Source organism: Poecilia reticulata, chromosome 17 (assembly GCF_904066995.2).
Source record: "Poecilia reticulata chromosome 17, P_reticulata-male-v2, whole genome shotgun sequence".
Taxonomy (NCBI): Eukaryota; Metazoa; Chordata; class Actinopteri; order Cyprinodontiformes; family Poeciliidae; genus Poecilia; species Poecilia reticulata.
Window position 1 is genome coordinate 27,815,088 of NC_088846.1, and position 18,185 is coordinate 27,833,272.

Here is an 18,185-nt window from a genome sequence, read left to right on the forward strand (position 1 = left end):
GTTTTTGCCAAGCTTGTAGCAGGCAGAGAGCATAGGAATGTGCAGGACAAAAAAAAGTCTTTCAGATCACAATCAACTGCACTAATTTGGTTTTAGACACACTGGAACTTCCACACAAGGATCTCCCTGATGGCTGGGAAAGCGCTCTTGCTCTCACCCTTTTAAGTAATGATGTCACTGCTAACAAATTTACCCTCACTTGCCAGCGTTTCACTTTGCATCAGTTAAAAGCTTTTCGTGCATGCTAAGTTTCTCTTCCACTTTTCTCTGTCACGTATTGGCTCTCGTTTGTTTCTTCTTTTTGCCAGCCATGTTTTTATCACCACCCAGGGATTCTCAGTCTAAATGTAACACTTTGTAAAACTGTTAACATGTAGTAGTCGGTTGCTTCAGTCATTAACTCTATTTTTGGAAATAAAATGGCTGAGATGTGAAGAGAAGCAGAGACATGAGTCATCTAATGAGCGTTTGATAGATATGAGACCTTCTGTGAATTTAGACCGACTTCCTGTGTTGAAGTACGTAACACATTGGGTTAGTTTGGCAAATGCTAAGCTCTTGTTGCTTTTTATAATATCACAATGTGTTGCTAAACAGCTGAACGATGGGTAACAGGATGTGTAGAAACATATCCACTGACTCATTTGAAATGGTTGAAAAAGTAACGGATACAAAAGGGAAACCCAGACAGCGCTCTCTCTGAGACACTGCAGCTCTGTTTAAGGCAGTGATGTATCCATTAATGTTCCTTAATTTTATGCTAAGCCATGCAAAAGCTCTGTCAACACGGATGAAGATCCCCTCGTCTCGGTACACTCAATGCTTCAAGTGGCTTATGAGGTAGACGAGTTTGCCATATTTTCTGCTTAGTTTTCTTTCTTCCTTTTTGGACACACTTGGCTTGTATTCCTTAGTTAGGGGGAAATGTGTGAAACAATGTGACCAGATAAAAAGAAAAAACAAAAAACGGTGACATGCAATTGTATCACTTATTCCAAAGAGACACTTTAATTGTTTGGTCAACAATATTTGTTTCCTCTTGATGGCGTATAACAACTTCCTTGTCCATTTGTGGTTTCTGGTTCCTGATATAATGTCTCACACTGACACATGCAAGTTTAGCTTCAGCTCTTGGTGTTTTTGGCAGCAGGACAAGAATAAAACAAAAAAGGTTAAAAAAAAAGCCTACTTCCAGGTTTTACAAGTTAAGCTGTGGTTGAATCTCTTCACTCATAAGGTCATTATGAAACGGTAAACTGTGACTATACACCCACAGGGACTCATACAACCTTTATTCTACGCATAAAGAGAGAGAGAGGGAAGGTGAGAGGCTGAGTAAGAAAGCTAAGGGTAAGTTTTGGATGTTTTTTTTTTTAACATCAACCATGTACACGACGTGTACTGTGTTTATTATGGTAACTATGGCAGCAGTGTACCTCTGTTTATTTCCTGTTTTGTTCTGAAAATGCAAGTTTCTTCTTATCCAACTGTGTCGTTACCTCATCACAGCCACAGCCAGGGGATTCCCCCAGTCTGATCCCGTCCAGTTGTCTCAACAACCATGTTCTTGTATTTACACCTTTCTAAACAAAGGTAGCTCTACATCCCAGCTGATCATCCAGGCTTTAGGACTCGTGTTTTTTCGCTGCTAGGAATGTTCTTTAGTCATGGGATTTCAGGCCCTTAATTTCAGAATAACTTGTAAACATCAATTAAGGTCCTTTCTGATGTTCCTCCAGCTGAAGTGGACTAAGACTGCTTATTCATGCTCTCCTCGCAAGTCACTCTCACACTGATGTCATCCAGTAAAGCCGAACTGATGGGAATTGAAAAGCCTTTTTTTTTAAAATAGCACTTTAAGGGTAAGTGTTTTATATTACATGACAACCTCTCAGACTGTTTCCTCTGAATTCAAAGTAACATTCCTGTCAAGGCTGGATCCTCTAAACTGTTTTTGTCCACTTTCTTTAATGACTAAAGTCTTATGATTTCGATTCATCCACAGCGTGTCAAAACCCAAGATCAGTAGGACATGTGATGCAAGGAGCCAATTAAATTAAGTCTGCTGTTTTTTGCTACAGTCACCCCACTGTTTTGCATATTGTGCCTGCTCCTCTGCCCTTTAACAATCTTTGCTTCTCTTCTCACTGAGTGTTTGCATCAAACTGAATACTTTAGCAAAATTAACTATTACATTTATCTGAATGTGCCAATCCAGTGGCATGTATTTGGAACACAGTTAATCTAAACTACAGCGACAACAACAAGCACAGCTTTTAAATTAGTGTCAAACCTTATTATGCCATCTGAGTTTTCCTTCTTAATGGCTACGGCAAAACTTTCCAGCCTAATTGCAGCTGTGGATTCCTAATCTTGGACCAGATGCAGTTTGCAAATTAAGAATTGGTCATTATCTGCAGTGCAAAGAGTTTTAAGACAGCTAATTAAAAGTGACTGACCATTTTTTGGCAACGTTTCCAGATACTGGATTTCTACAGTTGGCATAATAACAGTAGGTTGTTTTCTCTGTCTTAAGTCCTGTCATTGTCTGTGGTTGGAACGTGTGGCTTTTGTGTCATGCTTCGTCTACAAGAGTCACACTTGATCAAATATTAAAGTTGTGGTTTTAGCGTGCAGAGTGCATAACAACAAGCAAATTATATTTTAGGCTCACTTTGATTATAGAGTATGCTGCTCAAGTGACATATTCCAATACACAAAACTACATGACAAATACACAGCTACACTGCAGATGTGTTTGTGCTCAATATTTTGTTGCTATGGATTCAGTAGTACCAGAGATGAGCGCTCTGCGGGCAGTGAAGGTTGTCTACGTACGAGGTTTCTGCCCGGACGTATGACTCATGTAATCTTGGCATCAGCATGGTAACACCACATAACACTCATTCAGAAAAGACAAATACAGACTTTGGTGGGAGGGGATTTTAGTGATGACAGAACTAAGTGTCCCTTTGTGTGACAGGTGAGGGTGCAGCATTCTTGGGATTACGGAAACTTACTGATTTGCATCTCACTTAGGAGCAGGACAGGTTTCATTTATTGTTTTTTTATGACCTTACATGAAATTCATGTGGCAATTTATATAAAGGAAAATCATTCTAGGGTTCTTTACAAAACTACAAAGTCCAATCCACATCCAGTTATATCCAATTCAACTTTAATTCAGGACATCTAAGTCATTTATAGAAATACCATGTGATTGCACAGAGCCGTTGACTTTGCCGTGGTTCTTCGCTGTGTGCACACATGTGAAAACAGTAATGAATAAAACTGATCCGACATGTCTGCACAATTCTCAGAGATTAATACTTTCTTTTTCATATTTCGCTTGGCTGATCATTGTGGACAAAATGTGGGCAAATTTCATGTAACGGCTTCCATGAATAAATGCAAAAGTGGGAGAATTTAAACTGAAAACAAAATAAATAAATATTTTTGACTAAGTTAAACTACTGCAGCCTCTTCCACAGATACTATACTACCACATGAAACACATAAATATGTTTTGTTTTAGTTGGCTTCATCAACTGACTGCTATACAACATCAAAACCAAACGCAAATGAAATGATAGGTTTGTAGCAATAAAATACCACAAACATTAAATTAGTAGTGGTTGCTTTGACACTTTTTCACATATATGGGCAAACCTGGCTATTGTGAATATACTTGTTGTCCCTGTATTACATATTGGTCTTTTACAAAACACACAAATATTTGCTGAATACATCTATGTACAGGCCTCGACAACAGCTTTAAAAGGGCAATTTTGAGATAAATTAGGCATCTAAGTCATTTGGTAGCAAGATGTACCATGCATGACAATAGCACTTACTTCATGGAAGGAGTTTCCAATAAAATCTACTCAAACACCTTTTAAAAAATCTGATTATTAAGCCAAATCTGCCTCAGTCTTAACCTTAACTAAGGTTAAGCTACATGGGGTCGACCCATGAGGTCAGGGAGCTCAGAGCATTTCCACAGGCCAAACATCTGAGACGCTGATATGAAGCAGACCAGCACTTCATTACCGTTTTACCATTGGTCCGAATGTTGCTGATTGTTTGAAAATAGTTGGTCAGGATGTTACCCACTGACAAATAAGCTCATGCTGAAGTAATAGTTATCAGCTGTCAAATGGAAAGTGGAAGCAAACACAAATATGTGGCATGCTATTTCCATAACAGTGTGCAGAAGCAATCATCTTTTTTCTGCTTCGAGACAAAAGAAGCACAAGTTATTTATTACATAAGATTAAGTTCAAATATATATATATATTGTTTTTAAAAAACAGGATTTAGAGAAGATGATTTTGTTCAGAAAAGAATCATTTTCTCCAAAGTAACGTTTTATAAGTTAAATTTAGTTGGGATTTACAGAAAATGACACATAAGCTGCTCACTGAAGACAAATTCTATAGGGAGGAAAATTTGGACATATCATTCATTTCAACATTGTGTTACCCACTGCAGCCTACAAAAAGAAAGATATAATATTCTACCTGTCACAAAACATGATCTGCTCTTAATATATTGTACCATCATTATTGACTGGAGTGCATTATGCCTGGCACTCCATGTAATATTCATATGTGAATTTGTGGTCCTGGTTTGTCTTTCTGTCTTTCATCTGCCAGCAGAAAGACAGATACAATCTTCATCTAGATTTACTATTCACACAACACTGAGATTCAAATGCAGAGGGATCCCCTAAAAACCTGTTGCATCAACTGGTGCATTGGATGAAAATGCAACACAAAGAGGAAAAATGCAGTTTGAGCTCTATTGTACTGTTAATTCTGTCTTTTTCCCCTGCTTATAAGGTCATAAATGAATCATTCGAGCTACAGGGAAACATCTAGCTTCCCTTCAATTACCAGTAATGCATGTCACAAACGAGTTCCCATCAGTGTGCTCTCTGTCCTGTCCCTCAGACCCACAGAGTCATGTCCGAATGTGATGCTGCTGAGTGCTGCAAATGTGCCCACTGCCGAGATCCCAACAAAAGAGACGCCACGGTGGAGGCGCTCGGCCGGCCCCGCAGCTCGGACAATAGTCCTCTGTTCCAAATATGCTGTTTGTCACATCGCCTTCCTTTAACTTGTCAATAGTGCTGTTGTCATTCCAAACTTCAACTTTATCCCACATCCTATGCTGCAGGGTCTGAGGTTTCACCTTTAGCTGGATTTAAACTGAACACAGGTTTATGTTTTGTGTGTATTCACCCATCTTTACTGAGATACTTTTAAATAAAGTCCAGCACAATTTGTGACTTGCCTTCAGAAGTTGTAAATAGTCTGTGTGTGATTTAAACATAGCTGAAGACCTATGAGGTTGTCAGAGAAAATTAGTGAATAACATCATGAATCAGGTAAGTCATGGACAATGCTGAAGAAAAGTTTTAAGCGGGGTGAGTTTAGCACATCATTTAAAAATGAAAGACCACTTCACAACTTATCAGTCCACCGAAACTTAGTGGCTGGACAAGGAGAGCAGAGCATTGATCCGTTAGCAACCTGTGGTAACGCTGGAGGAGCGTCAGGCATCCACAGCAGGTTTAGGAGAATCTGTTGACATGATAACTAAAAGTTGTGCAATTAATAAAAGTGTCCTTTCTGTGAGAAAGCCGTATGTTAGATCAAAGTTATTAAGCTTTGATCTGAGCTTAATAACTCACATTAAAGCATATACATGTGTTAGAAGGGCCCAGTCAAAGTCCAGACCATCAAATCTGACTGACCTGGAGCTTTTTTGAGAACAGGTAGCAGTCTCTAAATGAAATCCAAAAGACTTGCAGCTGTTCAGAATTGTAGCTAAAGTTATAATTCAGGAGGCGTTAATAAAAGTGAACTCCACATTTTTCAGATTCTTTTTTTTAATGTAAAAAATGAAAAAGGGAAACAAAAAAGAGAACATTTCTTTTGCTTCACAGTCGTGTTACTTTGTGCTGGTCTGTCACAAAGACTCAGTGAAATATAAAAATGCTTGTGACTGTGATGTGATGCCTCTTAAATCATGTTTTTCAAAGAACACATTTTGATCTAATTTTAATTAGGGTTTTAGTGCTGTAAATGCAAGTGATCATGAAATTAACCACACATGAAGAATATGATTCTGTACGATATATAAACATCAAAACGTACAATCTCTGATTCTGATTACAGCAAAGCAACGATCATCTGCATTCAGAGAGGCGGGAGGATGTGGGGTATGTATTTCCAGAAGAATGTCAGTGTGTATTTATATCATGTCATTCTAGAAATGTGAGAGATATATTACCATCTTTTAATAGAAACTCTCATCATGCACTGTGGGTGGCCACATTTTTCCCTTTTCTAACCTCTTAGTTCGAGGGCTGCTGCAGAAAACAAATGAAGCAGCGATGATGTGGTTTCCTGAATATCACAGAATGCTGCGTGTCGCTTTAACAGACACAGCCACAGGTGATTGAGATTACAACGCACATGTGGACATTATCTCCAACAGAAGCAGAGCCGTCCCTCCTGAAGCGCCTCAAGCTGCTGCCACTACAATAACCGCCACAGCATTTCTGTTTTTTTATTTTCCGAATTATCATTTTTATGGCTGGTCTATTATAACTTAATAGGTTATTAAATTGTCTGCACTGCTGTGGAGAGACTCATAATAATCCTCATGGATCTCTGGACAGTCATGAAAAGGAGAAGTCTATCAGATTTGTTTCATAGACCAAGTAGATTGATCAGACTTTTGATGATCCCCCTGAGCTCACTGCTGCCTCCGAATATTGTTCTGACGATTTGCACTTCGCAAAAACAAGACAAGTATATCTTTGCAGCCACTGACATGGGCAGCTTATGTCATCATGCAAAGAGAGACATGGAGCAGGTTTTGACATGTGGAGCATGGCTCTTCACTCAGAGCAGCTCTACGAGGAGGGTGGAACGAGTACTTGGACTAAAATATCTTTTCTGTTACGCTCAAAGCAAACTGCCTTTTGCCTATCTGTATGCAAACTTCAGAGGTTTGTTCACATGTGAGTTAAACGGAGGCAGACCTGTGGATGTGCAGCAGGAATCATCTCAGTTCTCACCAGTGGGTCCTGTGCATCCCACCCAATCCTCTCTCTTGCATTCAGCACTGAGTGACCCGTTAAAAAGGTTTACGTCAGTTTATGAGCTGTGTAGTTGAAGCTACAGAACTGAAAACGTACCAAACCACAAAGGTTAGTCATTCATTTAGTCATTTTTAGGTTGATTTCATAGGCAGTTCTCCAAGCTTTCTGAACATTTTTTTCCTTTTGGACTTAAACTGTTTTTTTCTGGTGACCAATAGATGACTGTGGTTTTTTTTATATGTTGAGCTGCTTAACTCTGTCCCTGGGATAACTTAGGCAGAAAATTCAGAAGATAAATTATTGTTCAGCTCAATATGTGCCATTTCTTCAAAAAAAGAAAGAAAAAAACTTGAGATGACAAAGTTAGCAAACACACAATGTTATTCTAGCTCCAAGAATGTGACTCCCAAAGAGCAGTTAGCTGGAACATTTACATGCAACAGATGATAAACGGAGGAATTATGCATATTTTAGGTCCTGTGTAAAGTGTGTGTGTGTTTTTAATTACTTAAAGAAAAGAGATGCTCATTAAAAACATAAAGTTTCAGAAACCTTAAAGATCTAATTGCTTTCAGAGATCATAAAACATCTTGTTGCTTATAAAGAACATACATATTAGATATGGAAACATTTGGGAGGTATTGTGCATGTTATATATATATTTTTATCCCAGCTGTTTTACCATAAACAACATAAACAGATGCAGAATGAATACTTCAGTTAATAATTTGACTTCTTGATGGTAGTTGGACTGTCTTTTGATCAGTTCTAGTAGATAAGTTGAAATTTAATGCTGAATCAAACTTGAACTGAATTATTCAACATTTTAAAACATCACTTGTAATGTTGTCACATGTGCTTGTTGAATTTGTGAATTTTTTTTTAAAGTTTTAATTTTTACAAATTAAGAAAAGATTTAACAAATTATTGACTGTGTTGGCTCTTTACTCAAATTATTTTATTGCTAAATTTATATAAATACTGGGGGAGAATAGAAAGTGGACGTATGAGTGTCATGTCGGGTGATAAAAACATATTTAAATGACTCTATTAAAAGGCAGAAGCAGCCGCTACTCAGTGCCGCTCCAAGCCACCAGCAGCTCAAAATTTTGAATCGCTACTAAACTCCACTTCCTCATTTTGCTGCTGCTTATATAGCGCTCTAAAAATAGCGCACCAACCACACCGCTGAGGGCTGCGCCAGATCCGACAGCATTGGCCAGGCGCTGGTTGTAGGCGGGCCGTGCGCTCCGCACACCGATTGGTTCGCGTTTAAAACGTAATGTAATCACATGGGGGGAGTTCGTCTGTAATTTTGAATCGGGGGGGAAGTTTACAGTGCGCTGACAGACTTTTGAGTGAGTTCAGTGTGGAGCGCTCCTCGGTGCGTCACACGCTCAGAGAGCCAGCAGTGAAGTGCGCGTCTATCCCAGGCTGTCATACATGCACATACAGCAGAGAGCCCAGCTTCTCTCCAAATACAGCATTCTTCTTCTTCTCCTTCTTCTTTTTCACACGCTTCACTTCGCTTCTTGTTTCGGCTGAGACTCGGGAAGGAAATGGATGTCATACCGATGTGCAGCATCTTCCAGGAGCTCCAGATTGTGCACGACACGGGATACTTTTCTGCTTTACCGTCGCTGGAAGAGTACTGGCAGCAGGTAAGGAGACAACACAACCCGCGGCTCATGCGTAACTGCTTAACGAGGAGCGCAGGGAATGTGCGTAATTAGATTTGTGGAAAGCGTGTTTTGCGGTGACAGCTGGCTGTCTCTGTTAAAAGTAGGCGGTTTTAGGGAAGTCATGCAAGTTCCCTCAGAGGCGCTGCACTTTAACTGAGCAAAATAAAAATAAAAAAAGCTATTTTCTTTTACAGATTTACATGGCTGTAAAAAAAAAACAAACGAAAAAAAACGAATAACAAAACTTTTCAAACCGTCATACCTACTGTTAAGTGCAACGTAGCAGAAATAATCCGCATGATTTGCACGTTTGCTGTGTTGTTGCACCATGCTTCATGTTTTCCTGCTGCGGTTTTGCTCATGCAAATATTCATGTAGACGATTTTGACTCATCGGCTTGCAGCATAATGAAAACACGCCGAGCTGCAGATAAAACGGCTGAATGGCGAGCCGCGTATCTCCTCCTCCTGTTACGCCTTCTTTCCTTCTCTCTCTCTCTCTCTCTCTCTCTCTCTCTCTCTCTCTCTCTCTCTCGCCCGCACGCGTACACACACAGCACTCACACACACATACTGGCAAACACACATAAGTGACAGGTTGAGAGAGGGAATGACAGCGGAGACCGTTTTTGCTCCAGTGTGGCTCGGCCAAGCGGACCCGTTGGAGTTTCAGGCTGGAAAAAGTCTCGTCTTGTTCACGTTGTTGGGACATGAAATGATCCTTTTTTCAGTCTTTACCAGACTCTTTTCTCGCTCCTCGCTCCAGGTCGTCCTGTCAGGCATTTAAAGCTCGCTTGGGATTTGTCCAGCGCTGCGGACAGGGACAGGGACAGGGGCGCATCCACAAAGTTTGTAACGGGCACCACTGGTTATCTTTAGCGGGCACATCAGAAACAAATCAGGGAGTTTGAAATCGGAGTCGAATAAAACTTAAAATATACAATCCTCCTTTGAAAAACCAAATCTTCATTTAGTTAATACTTTGTGTATATTCCCAAAATCAGGAAATTAACATTTGGCTTTTTAAGGCAACATGTGCTGTTTACAAATTAAAAACTGTACGTGCAATAAATGTTGAGGTAAATATGTGATCCTGGTGTGATTTGAGGGAGGGAGGGGCCACGAGTGAGTGACAAGTGATAGAGATTGAAAAGAACTAAAGAAGAAAATCTATTAATATACACTCAACTGATACTTGATTACGTTTCTTATTCCCTTGTTGAAAAAGTGCATGAAATTTTACAATTTACATTTAAAAAAATATTAACCAATAAAATCACTTCAGTAAACAACAGGTTAAAGTTAGAGACATATGTTTGATTCCATAAAACACATGAAATCAAAACAAAATCAATGACATGAATGAATGAATGATTTAAATCAATTAATTGGTTTCATGTGGCTGCAAAGTGGTGCAGTTGGTAGAGCTGTTGCCTTGCAGCAAGAAGGTTCTGGGTTCGATTCCCAGCCCCGGTCTTTCTGCATGGAGTTTGCATGTTCTCCCTGTGCATGGTGGGTTTTCTCCTGGTACTCCGGTTTTCTCCCACAGTCCAAAAACATGACTGTCAGGTTAATTGGCCTGTCCAAATTGCCCCTAGGTGTGTGTGCATGGTTGTGTGTCTCTGTGTTGCCCTGCAACAGACTGGCGACCTGTCCAGGGTGACCCCGCCTCTCGCCCGGAACGTTAGCTGGAGAGGAACCAGCAACCCTCCCAACCCCACTGAGGGACAAGGGTGTAAAGAAAATGGATGGATGGGTTTCATGTGTTCATTGATTTTGGCTTTTGAAACTACCACTTCTATCAGCAAACCTGCAGCATATCTGTTTGTATTATACAGTCTTTAGGGGGGAATCAGAATTGGTCATTACAGGAAATTAGAATCAGCCAGGAAAACTCCCATTAGTGCGTCGCTAGAGACCCAGAGGTCAGTGAGTTTCTATCATTAGCCATGGCCGTCCTTCATATTCCCTTGGTGGCGCCATTTGAATTCAGTTCATTCGTTTCCCTCTCTAAGTTACTCCAACCATGTTTGCCATTTAAACTTAGTTTATTCTTTATAGATGTATATTTGTAGGTTATTTGAATCCAGATAAATGTAAATCACATCTGTACCATTGTACAATCCACAGTAGTCTTAGTTTAGTTTTTAAAAGTAATATCACTTAAGTTGGCTACACAAACAAACATGTTTGACCATTTATTTTCTTATTTCAGTGCACTTTATACGTTTTTGTACGATATAAAAAATCAACCAAAGAAAGGATGCACTCCTCTCAGTTGACACAGATGAAGCTTTTCCTAACAGATGCCAAGTTCAGATTTTTGAAAATGCAGAAAGTGCATCAAATATCATGCTAGTGGTTGCTACATGCACAGGCTTGAATTGTTGAGAGATCTTATTTTTGATGCAATCAGTCAATATGTAAAAAAGTGAATGAAAATATTCTTCATTATTTGGCTTTTTGATAACTGATGAGAGCAGATCAAGAAGAGCAGCCAGCTCCCATCTCTGTCTCTCTCTCATTGTTTCTAATTGCTATAATTCATTTTCTATGAAATTCTAACCAAGTTCTCAGTTTGCTTGGACTCGGTCACAATTGTCCCGTCCAAGTGTGAGACAGAATCATTTTACTGAGTTCCACCACAGCAACGTCTGACTGAAAACGGGAATGTGCCCCATCACTAGAAACTGCCTGTAAGCAGATGTCACTTCTGGCCTGCGCTCTCGAGCTGCACAGGGTTAAGGAAGTGCTCTCTCACTTCCTTTTTGCAAAAAAAAAAAAAGAGCCTACAATCCAGAGCAGCTCTTGCAGTATTCATACCAGGCTCTTTATGGACCACCACGAACCAGACCTCCCTCCTCCCAGTCCCCTGTGTGCTATGTTATTTCTAGCGATGCCTCCAAATGCATTATTAAATCCACATTATGCTAAATAATTGATGGATTTAAAAGATCTACAAGCACTTCTCTAACTCAACGAGGGGACGGCTCTGTAGCATATGTAAATTTCATGACCAACCTCGGCACGCGCCTACACACACACACACATCTTTGCGCGCTCGCGCCACCGTGCATGCGTTTACGGGCAAGAGCACCTTGTTCTTGCATGCTCTCAGGACGATGCGTGGTGCTTGTAATCCTCCCTGATACAGCCTCAGAGGGCACCCTGAGAGTGCACTTCTGCATAGGACATTGCGTCTTGTCTCATTCCTGCAAGCAGAGAGGAAGTGTAACCTGTAGCATTGCCACAGCGCATTTCTTCCTCCTGCTGCTGCTAAGAGAGAAAAAGCACAACACAGGAGGACACCAGGGTTTCCGGTAAAAATAAACTTGAGTTTTGGTCGTTTTAAGGATTTTCCAGCCCAGTAGAAGTATTCCATTACAAGCCTTTAGGCTCTTTGCACCAGCAAGCTCATTGCTATCTTGTCCTCTCTCCATGCAGACATGCCTGGAGCTGGAAAGGTACCTCCAGAGCGAGCCCTACGTCTCGGCCACTGACCTCAAGTTTGATAACCAGGAGGACCTGTGGAGCAAGCTCATGCTCGCCTGCGGGGACAAGTCAAACGAGGCGGACCCAAAGAGCGGCCACATCAAGGAGGAAGTGGACAGCCACGACATCCAGCCTCTTGACGTCGGCGGTTTCAACTCCGACGCCAGCAGCGAGGCCTCGGACAGCTCGGAGGAGCTCTCCCCGACCCTCGACTTCTCCTCTGGCTCTTTGACTGACATGCTGGGTGACAGCGGCGAAGACTTGGGCTCTGCCATCATCAGCACGCCGCCCTCATCTCCTGAGCTCAGCAAGGAAGGCTCCGTGGCCCAGGTGTGGAGTGGGATACAGACAGTGCTAAACTCACCGGGGAAAATAAGGACTGGGGGCACAGAGAGGTCAGTGGAGAGGTCGGGGATGACCAGCGGGGAAACGTCGCCCGACGGGAGGAGGCGGGTGCACAGGTGCCACTTCAACGGATGCAGGAAGGTGTACACCAAGAGCTCGCACCTCAAAGCACACCAGCGCACACACACAGGTAAATACACCCAACAAGGAAACCATTCAATGCAGAATTCTTGCTCAAATACTCCCACATAGTTTGAATAGTTTTTCAGAAGGAATGCCCTCAACTGTGACCTAATTCACACAGTGAAACGTGACTTGGTGCGGAAGGGAGGGGGGAGATCAGGGGGGAGGGACGTCCTTTTGTGACCAAGCGGGACCCAGAGGATGTGGATCCTGAAAACAAATCAACAGTTCTCAGATTTCACCATGGGAAAAGACTCAGAAACTTGGTCGTATGCATTCAATTTAAAAATAAAGTCACAGCGAGATGGCGTTTAATTATGGGAAGCTGACATTTGCAGTGTTTTGTAGGGGGTTCAGATGTTGGCGGTTTCCCTCGTCACCTCTGACCTCTGCCAGGCTGTTTACAGCTGTGCCGCCTATTAGCAAAGGAAGTCGCATTCCGATCGTCTCTCTCCAACCGCGCTGGGTTCATGGTTAAGAGCCTCATAGCCTTTAGAAACGACTCTGTTTTTTTCTTTTTCTTTTTTTCTCTAACAGCTCCCCTCTATTACATAAGCCTTCCAGTCAAGCAGCTCTGTGCAGCTGCATACCACAGATCCCGAGTCTTACAAGGTTGTTTTTCTCCTCAGCTTACAGTAGTCAGGCCAGTCCACTTAGGGATCATACTTTCCCAGAAATCAGCGTTTTATCAGCTCCTGTACAGTAAATATTGGCTCACATTTCAGATGTATTCACTTACAAATACTAAACCAGGAACATGCAATTATTATTTATTCATGAAACTGCCGAGAGTTATGCAAGAACTTTTGAACTCATTGACACAGAACCTCTGTTGTGAATGTTTGTATTTGACCTTATTTTGACTTATTTTTTTCAGGTGAGAAGCCCTACAGGTGTTCATGGGAGGGCTGTGACTGGCGCTTTGCACGAAGTGATGAGCTAACCCGACACTTCAGGAAGCACACCGGAGCAAAGCCATTTAAATGCAATCACTGCGACAGGTGAGATCTTGTTTTTCGTCCTTTCATGGATGTATTTTACCTTTAAGACACTACCATGAATCAAAAACTCTTTTTCTTGTTGCCTTTTCTGATAAACACTCCTTCATTAACGTAGAGGACCAAAGGTTGCTTGTAAAAACGGGGTTCTAAGACGTGGAGTAAAGGAAGAATGAATGGAGGTCAAGGTCAAGAAGTTGCCTGGAAACAGATATAGGATTGGAAATAGTTTAAATCATTTAAATCAACGTTTTTCACACAGAACCCACTCATTGGGATTAAAAGAAAATAAAATTTGCTGTTAAATTTAAGGTTACTGTACTTTCAATCAATCAATCAATCAAATTTTATTTGTATAGCACATTTGCTTCAAAGTGCTTTACATAATTAAAATAAAAACAGGAATAAACAGTGAGAAAGAGAAAAGGATTTTGAAAAAGATTAACACAAATAAGCAAATTAAAAGCAAATTATGCATTTCTAAAGTTTAGATTTTAGATGCTGACTCTGCTGTTTCTAACCAGAACCATCAAAATAATTTGACAATTTAAAGCATTTCATTGTAGTTAAATTTTTTCTTGATGCTTTTAAAATATACATGCAGGATTTTTTTTTAGCGGAGTAAAAATAAATTATCCAAAACTTGTTATGCTAACTACGATGGGACAACAATGGAAATATGATTTGTAATTTTTAAATGAGTTTTATTTCTCTCTCTACTAGGTGTTTCTCCCGTTCGGACCACCTGGCGCTGCACATGAAGAGGCACATCTAAGATGGCCTCCATGTTGAGAGCTCTGAGGGATGAGTCTGGTTGATTGTCCCGACCAGTTGGGAATCAGCAAGGCCGGTGTATCCGGGGAGCATTAACAGGGACACCGCTGTGTTCCAGTCAGTGGAAAGGCATGAAGCAACACAGGCTATTATTTGCACCATACTTTGTGCCTCCAACACCTCGCTGTGGTGATTGCTCTTAAAAGGCTTTTACAGAGGAGCAGGGGGTGAAAAGAGAAGATGGGAAAGATCTTGGCTGGAGTTGATGGAAAGAGACTCTTCTGTATGGTGTTAAATGCTTTTTTTTTTTGTTTTTCTGTTTTTCCTGGAAGATTATGGGACTTCAGGAGTGGGGGTGCTGTTCCCCCACTGACGGTGTGTTTGCCTGTACACATGGGACTCTGAGTGCCTGTGACTGGATGCCTGTGCTGGCTTTATGGAGTGGCTGGAGCTTGCGAGTGAATGACATGAAAGGGGCGATGTTATACAACCACGGTTTTCTTGTTGGGGAGGGAAGGGAGGAAAAGGGGCGAGAGGATGGCCTGATGTAAGAATGAATGCAAGCAAAGAATTGTGTCTGTGTCGGTCTGTTCGCTAAGGCAGGGAGTGAGGGGTTGTTTGCTGGAGTCGATTCCTTTTGTTTTCCTGGTTTCTTTGTCCAAAGGACGACCCCTGTCTGCCTGGAGGTGGAATTACAGCTCCCTGTCTGAACTTGGGAGGTTGTTTTGTTTAGTGCAGCTATTAAATGTGCAATGTATTACGTGGCCTGTCTCACAACATACACGTTATAAAGCTCATTTTGTTGTCCATTGTGTAAGCCTTGTATCCAAAAAGACAAAAACAAACAAAAAAACTATTGTACACTAACACTTATGACCATTATAGCAGCCGTTGCATGGGATCTGGGGATGTGTTGCTCACTTGTGTGCGTAGAGGACAACAAATTCCATTCAAGTGCAGCTACTTTCATGTTACTCGGTATCATACTATTGTAAAAAAACATAAGGCAGTCTTAGTTTTTTTGTTATTTTAAGAAATTGGGGATACCACTATTGCTTAGCAACTGTCTTGGTTGAGGGTTTTTATTTTGTTCCTTTTTCCTCACATTTGCTTTTCCTGTAAATGCACTGTTGACCTTACTGATGCCTTATGTAAGTGGCCTTGTCCTGTTAAAAAGATCACTCCCTCACACATACGCGCACCAAACGGCCATTGCTAATGCAATAGTGCGTTTACTGAATAGCTTTACAAAGGCTCTTATCCATACACTTGCACCTTTCTTTTGTTTCCTCCAAACTTTTGAACAGTTAAAAAGAAAACCTACAAAAAAATACTATAATATCAGCTTCACAATGACTGCCGCTTTTCCATATCTATCACTTCTTTTCCTTGAATTCATCAGAACAAATCATACTCTAAATGATTCCAATTTGAGACAGAGTTATGGAGCCTTTGGGAGAAAAAAAAAATCACCTTTATAGTGGTTTACTACTATGTAGTATAAGACGATGTGGATGCACTGCAGATAAACTGTAAGCTGCTGTTAAAGGTACAGAGCCTTGGAAACATGTTCTCGTGAGATGTGCATTTGGTCACATAAGCAGTGAGGGGATAGCATTTACAGCAAACACATCAGGGCCGTTTGTAATGGTCGATGTGTTCTCTGGTATAATAGATGTGGTGTGAGACGATGACAGCAGTCTTAATCACGAGTCTGTTATTATGTATGTTTTGTCTCGCTTTGCTCTCAACGTGAGTCAGTATTTTTCCTCAGTCCCAGTTCAAACAACCCTTAATCTGACTAAACGGTACCAAGACCAGTCCAACCAGTTCAGCTGTGCTGTGCTTCAGGTCAACGGGTTTCTGTCTCTGAAGACTTGAGACCAACTTCACTTGCACATTCAAGCCTAAATTAAAGGCATTTCATCCCCATTTGCCAACTGAGAGAAAATATTTCCTCCTGGATTATGAACACATGAAACAAAGTGTTAAAAATGAACGTCATTCGTTTGTATCTTCATATCAGTTGGCATCACAGGTAGCCTTGTAATAACCTTTTTGCAGGTTAACCTGTTGTAGATTAATAAAAAATCAGTTGGTAATGCTTCTTTTTTTACACTGAGAAATGTCAAAAGATGCAATTATGCATTTGTTGTTAAAAAAAAAAAGGCCGTTTTGTAAGAAAGCATATATTTTAACAGGTATGGGACCAAAAGCAAGCGCAGTGAGTCATTTCTAAAAAAAAACCCATAAAAGGCTGAAGAATTACTGTAAAATAGATGCACTCCATTTTTGTTTTCATTTGTTTGTGTAACTTTTTTTGTCATGGGAGAAAAATTAAGATTGAGTAACGCACATTATCAGATGGCTTCAATAGCGCCTACACTTGTGGCCTGTCATTTTTCAAGAGGAAAAAAAAAAACAACTTTATAGATGTGAATTGTTCTGGACACTTGAATTGTCATCATCTTGCATTCTGGTGCCCGTATAATTTTTAATGAAATTGTTATTTACCTGTAATTTCTTTCTCTCAACTTTTCAAAGACTTGCAAATATACCCTGTCTTTAGCTAGAATCAAAAAAAAAAAAAAAAATTGGATAAACATGGAAAATATGAGGCTCTATTTTTGTTTGTTTTATGGCATAACAAGATTTTTTTTCATTTGAAATTGTTTTGTAAAATAGTTTCTGTATGAATGTATTTTTTATTGAAAAATGGATAAAAGACTTTATTGGTTCTACATGCGTCTGTTATTTGTTCTCCTCTGCTCCTTTCATCACAAGCGTCCGATGGGAATAACATGTTTCTGGTAAATCTCATAGTTTCCATAGGTGGAGTTATTTTTCTCTCCCTCCCTTCACATACAGGTTAATCTCAGGGTCCACGGCAGAACTGGAGGAACTGGTAGTGGTTGAGTCACTAGTGTTTTAAAGGGTTCTTTCCTGGAAAATACTTGTTTTTAAACTAGCTTGATGTTGTTAACTTTAGCAATGTATGCTTTTCTTTCTGGCTTATGAAATATCTGGAGACCCAAAGTTGATTTGTGGAATAATATGGAAAAAATACTGGTAAAATAAAAGTACACAGAAAGGCAGCATTTTAAGACATAATCCTGGGGATGCATTTACTTAACATTTAATTTTATAAATGTTAAAACATCCACCATATCATGGTGCAAAGATTTGATTCCTTTGGTGTTTTAAAGTTCATTTAGAAGAACCAAACAATCAGATTTCCTCTAATCTACTAAAAATGGACTGCCACACAAAAGAAAAGTGTCTTTCTGCTTGAACTTAATCACCTTTTTTTGTATTTTATTAGTGATATGTAACTGATCAACAAAAACTAGTGAAGAATTATGTAGTTAAGGGAAATAATTTATGGTTTTCTTTATACTTTTATCAGAAAAAATCTCTGAAAAGTTTGACCTTGATTTGTATTCAGATCACATTGGAAAATGATTAAAAACTCCATCCAGTTGCCATAGATCCTCTATTAGATTCAGGTCTGGACTTTGACTTGGCCATTTTAACACATAACTGTAAACTGATCTCAAATATTCCATCGTAGATCTTGCTGTATATTTCATTTTGCTGA

At 40.2% G+C, this 18,185-nt stretch overlaps 1 protein-coding gene and 1 long non-coding RNA gene across 3 annotated transcripts; both read left to right on the top strand.

Annotated features, from left to right (window-relative positions):
- Positions 1-1,200: 1,200 nt before the first annotated feature.
- LOC103479943 (uncharacterized) lies at positions 1,201-6,176 on the top strand. Of its 2 annotated transcripts, none has more exons than XR_536013.2 (3): positions 1,201-1,593; positions 1,740-1,862; positions 2,006-2,084. It is a non-coding gene; the product is annotated as an uncharacterized LOC103479943 (long non-coding RNA). The 2 variants fall into 2 exon arrangements; XR_536012.3 differs by lacking the exon at positions 2,006-2,084 and adding an exon at positions 4,953-6,176 and having other exon boundaries at positions 1,214-1,593.
- A 2,248-nt stretch (positions 6,177-8,424) lies between these two features.
- On the top strand, positions 8,425-17,328 carry LOC103479942 (Krueppel-like factor 6). The gene is made up of 4 exons (XM_008434665.3): positions 8,425-8,775; positions 12,240-12,822; positions 13,693-13,816; positions 14,537-17,328. Exons 1-4 carry the CDS (start codon positions 8,674-8,676, stop codon positions 14,586-14,588), a joined length of 861 nt encoding a protein of 286 aa, XP_008432887.2. The 5' UTR covers positions 8,425-8,673; the 3' UTR covers positions 14,589-17,328.
- Positions 17,329-18,185: the final 857 nt, after the last annotated feature.

Bases quoted from the DNA above. Each gene is read 5' to 3' on its own strand.
- LOC103479942 (XM_008434665.3), top strand. From the start codon at position 8,674: ATGGATGTCATACCGATGTGCAGCATCTTCCAGGAGCTCCAGATTGTG. The intron at 12,823-13,692 runs GTAAATACACCC...TATTTTTTTCAG, and splicing joins ACACCAGCGCACACACACAG to GTGAGAAGCCCTACAGGTGT. The intron at 13,817-14,536 runs GTGAGATCTTGT...TCTCTCTACTAG, and splicing joins AAATGCAATCACTGCGACAG to GTGTTTCTCCCGTTCGGACC.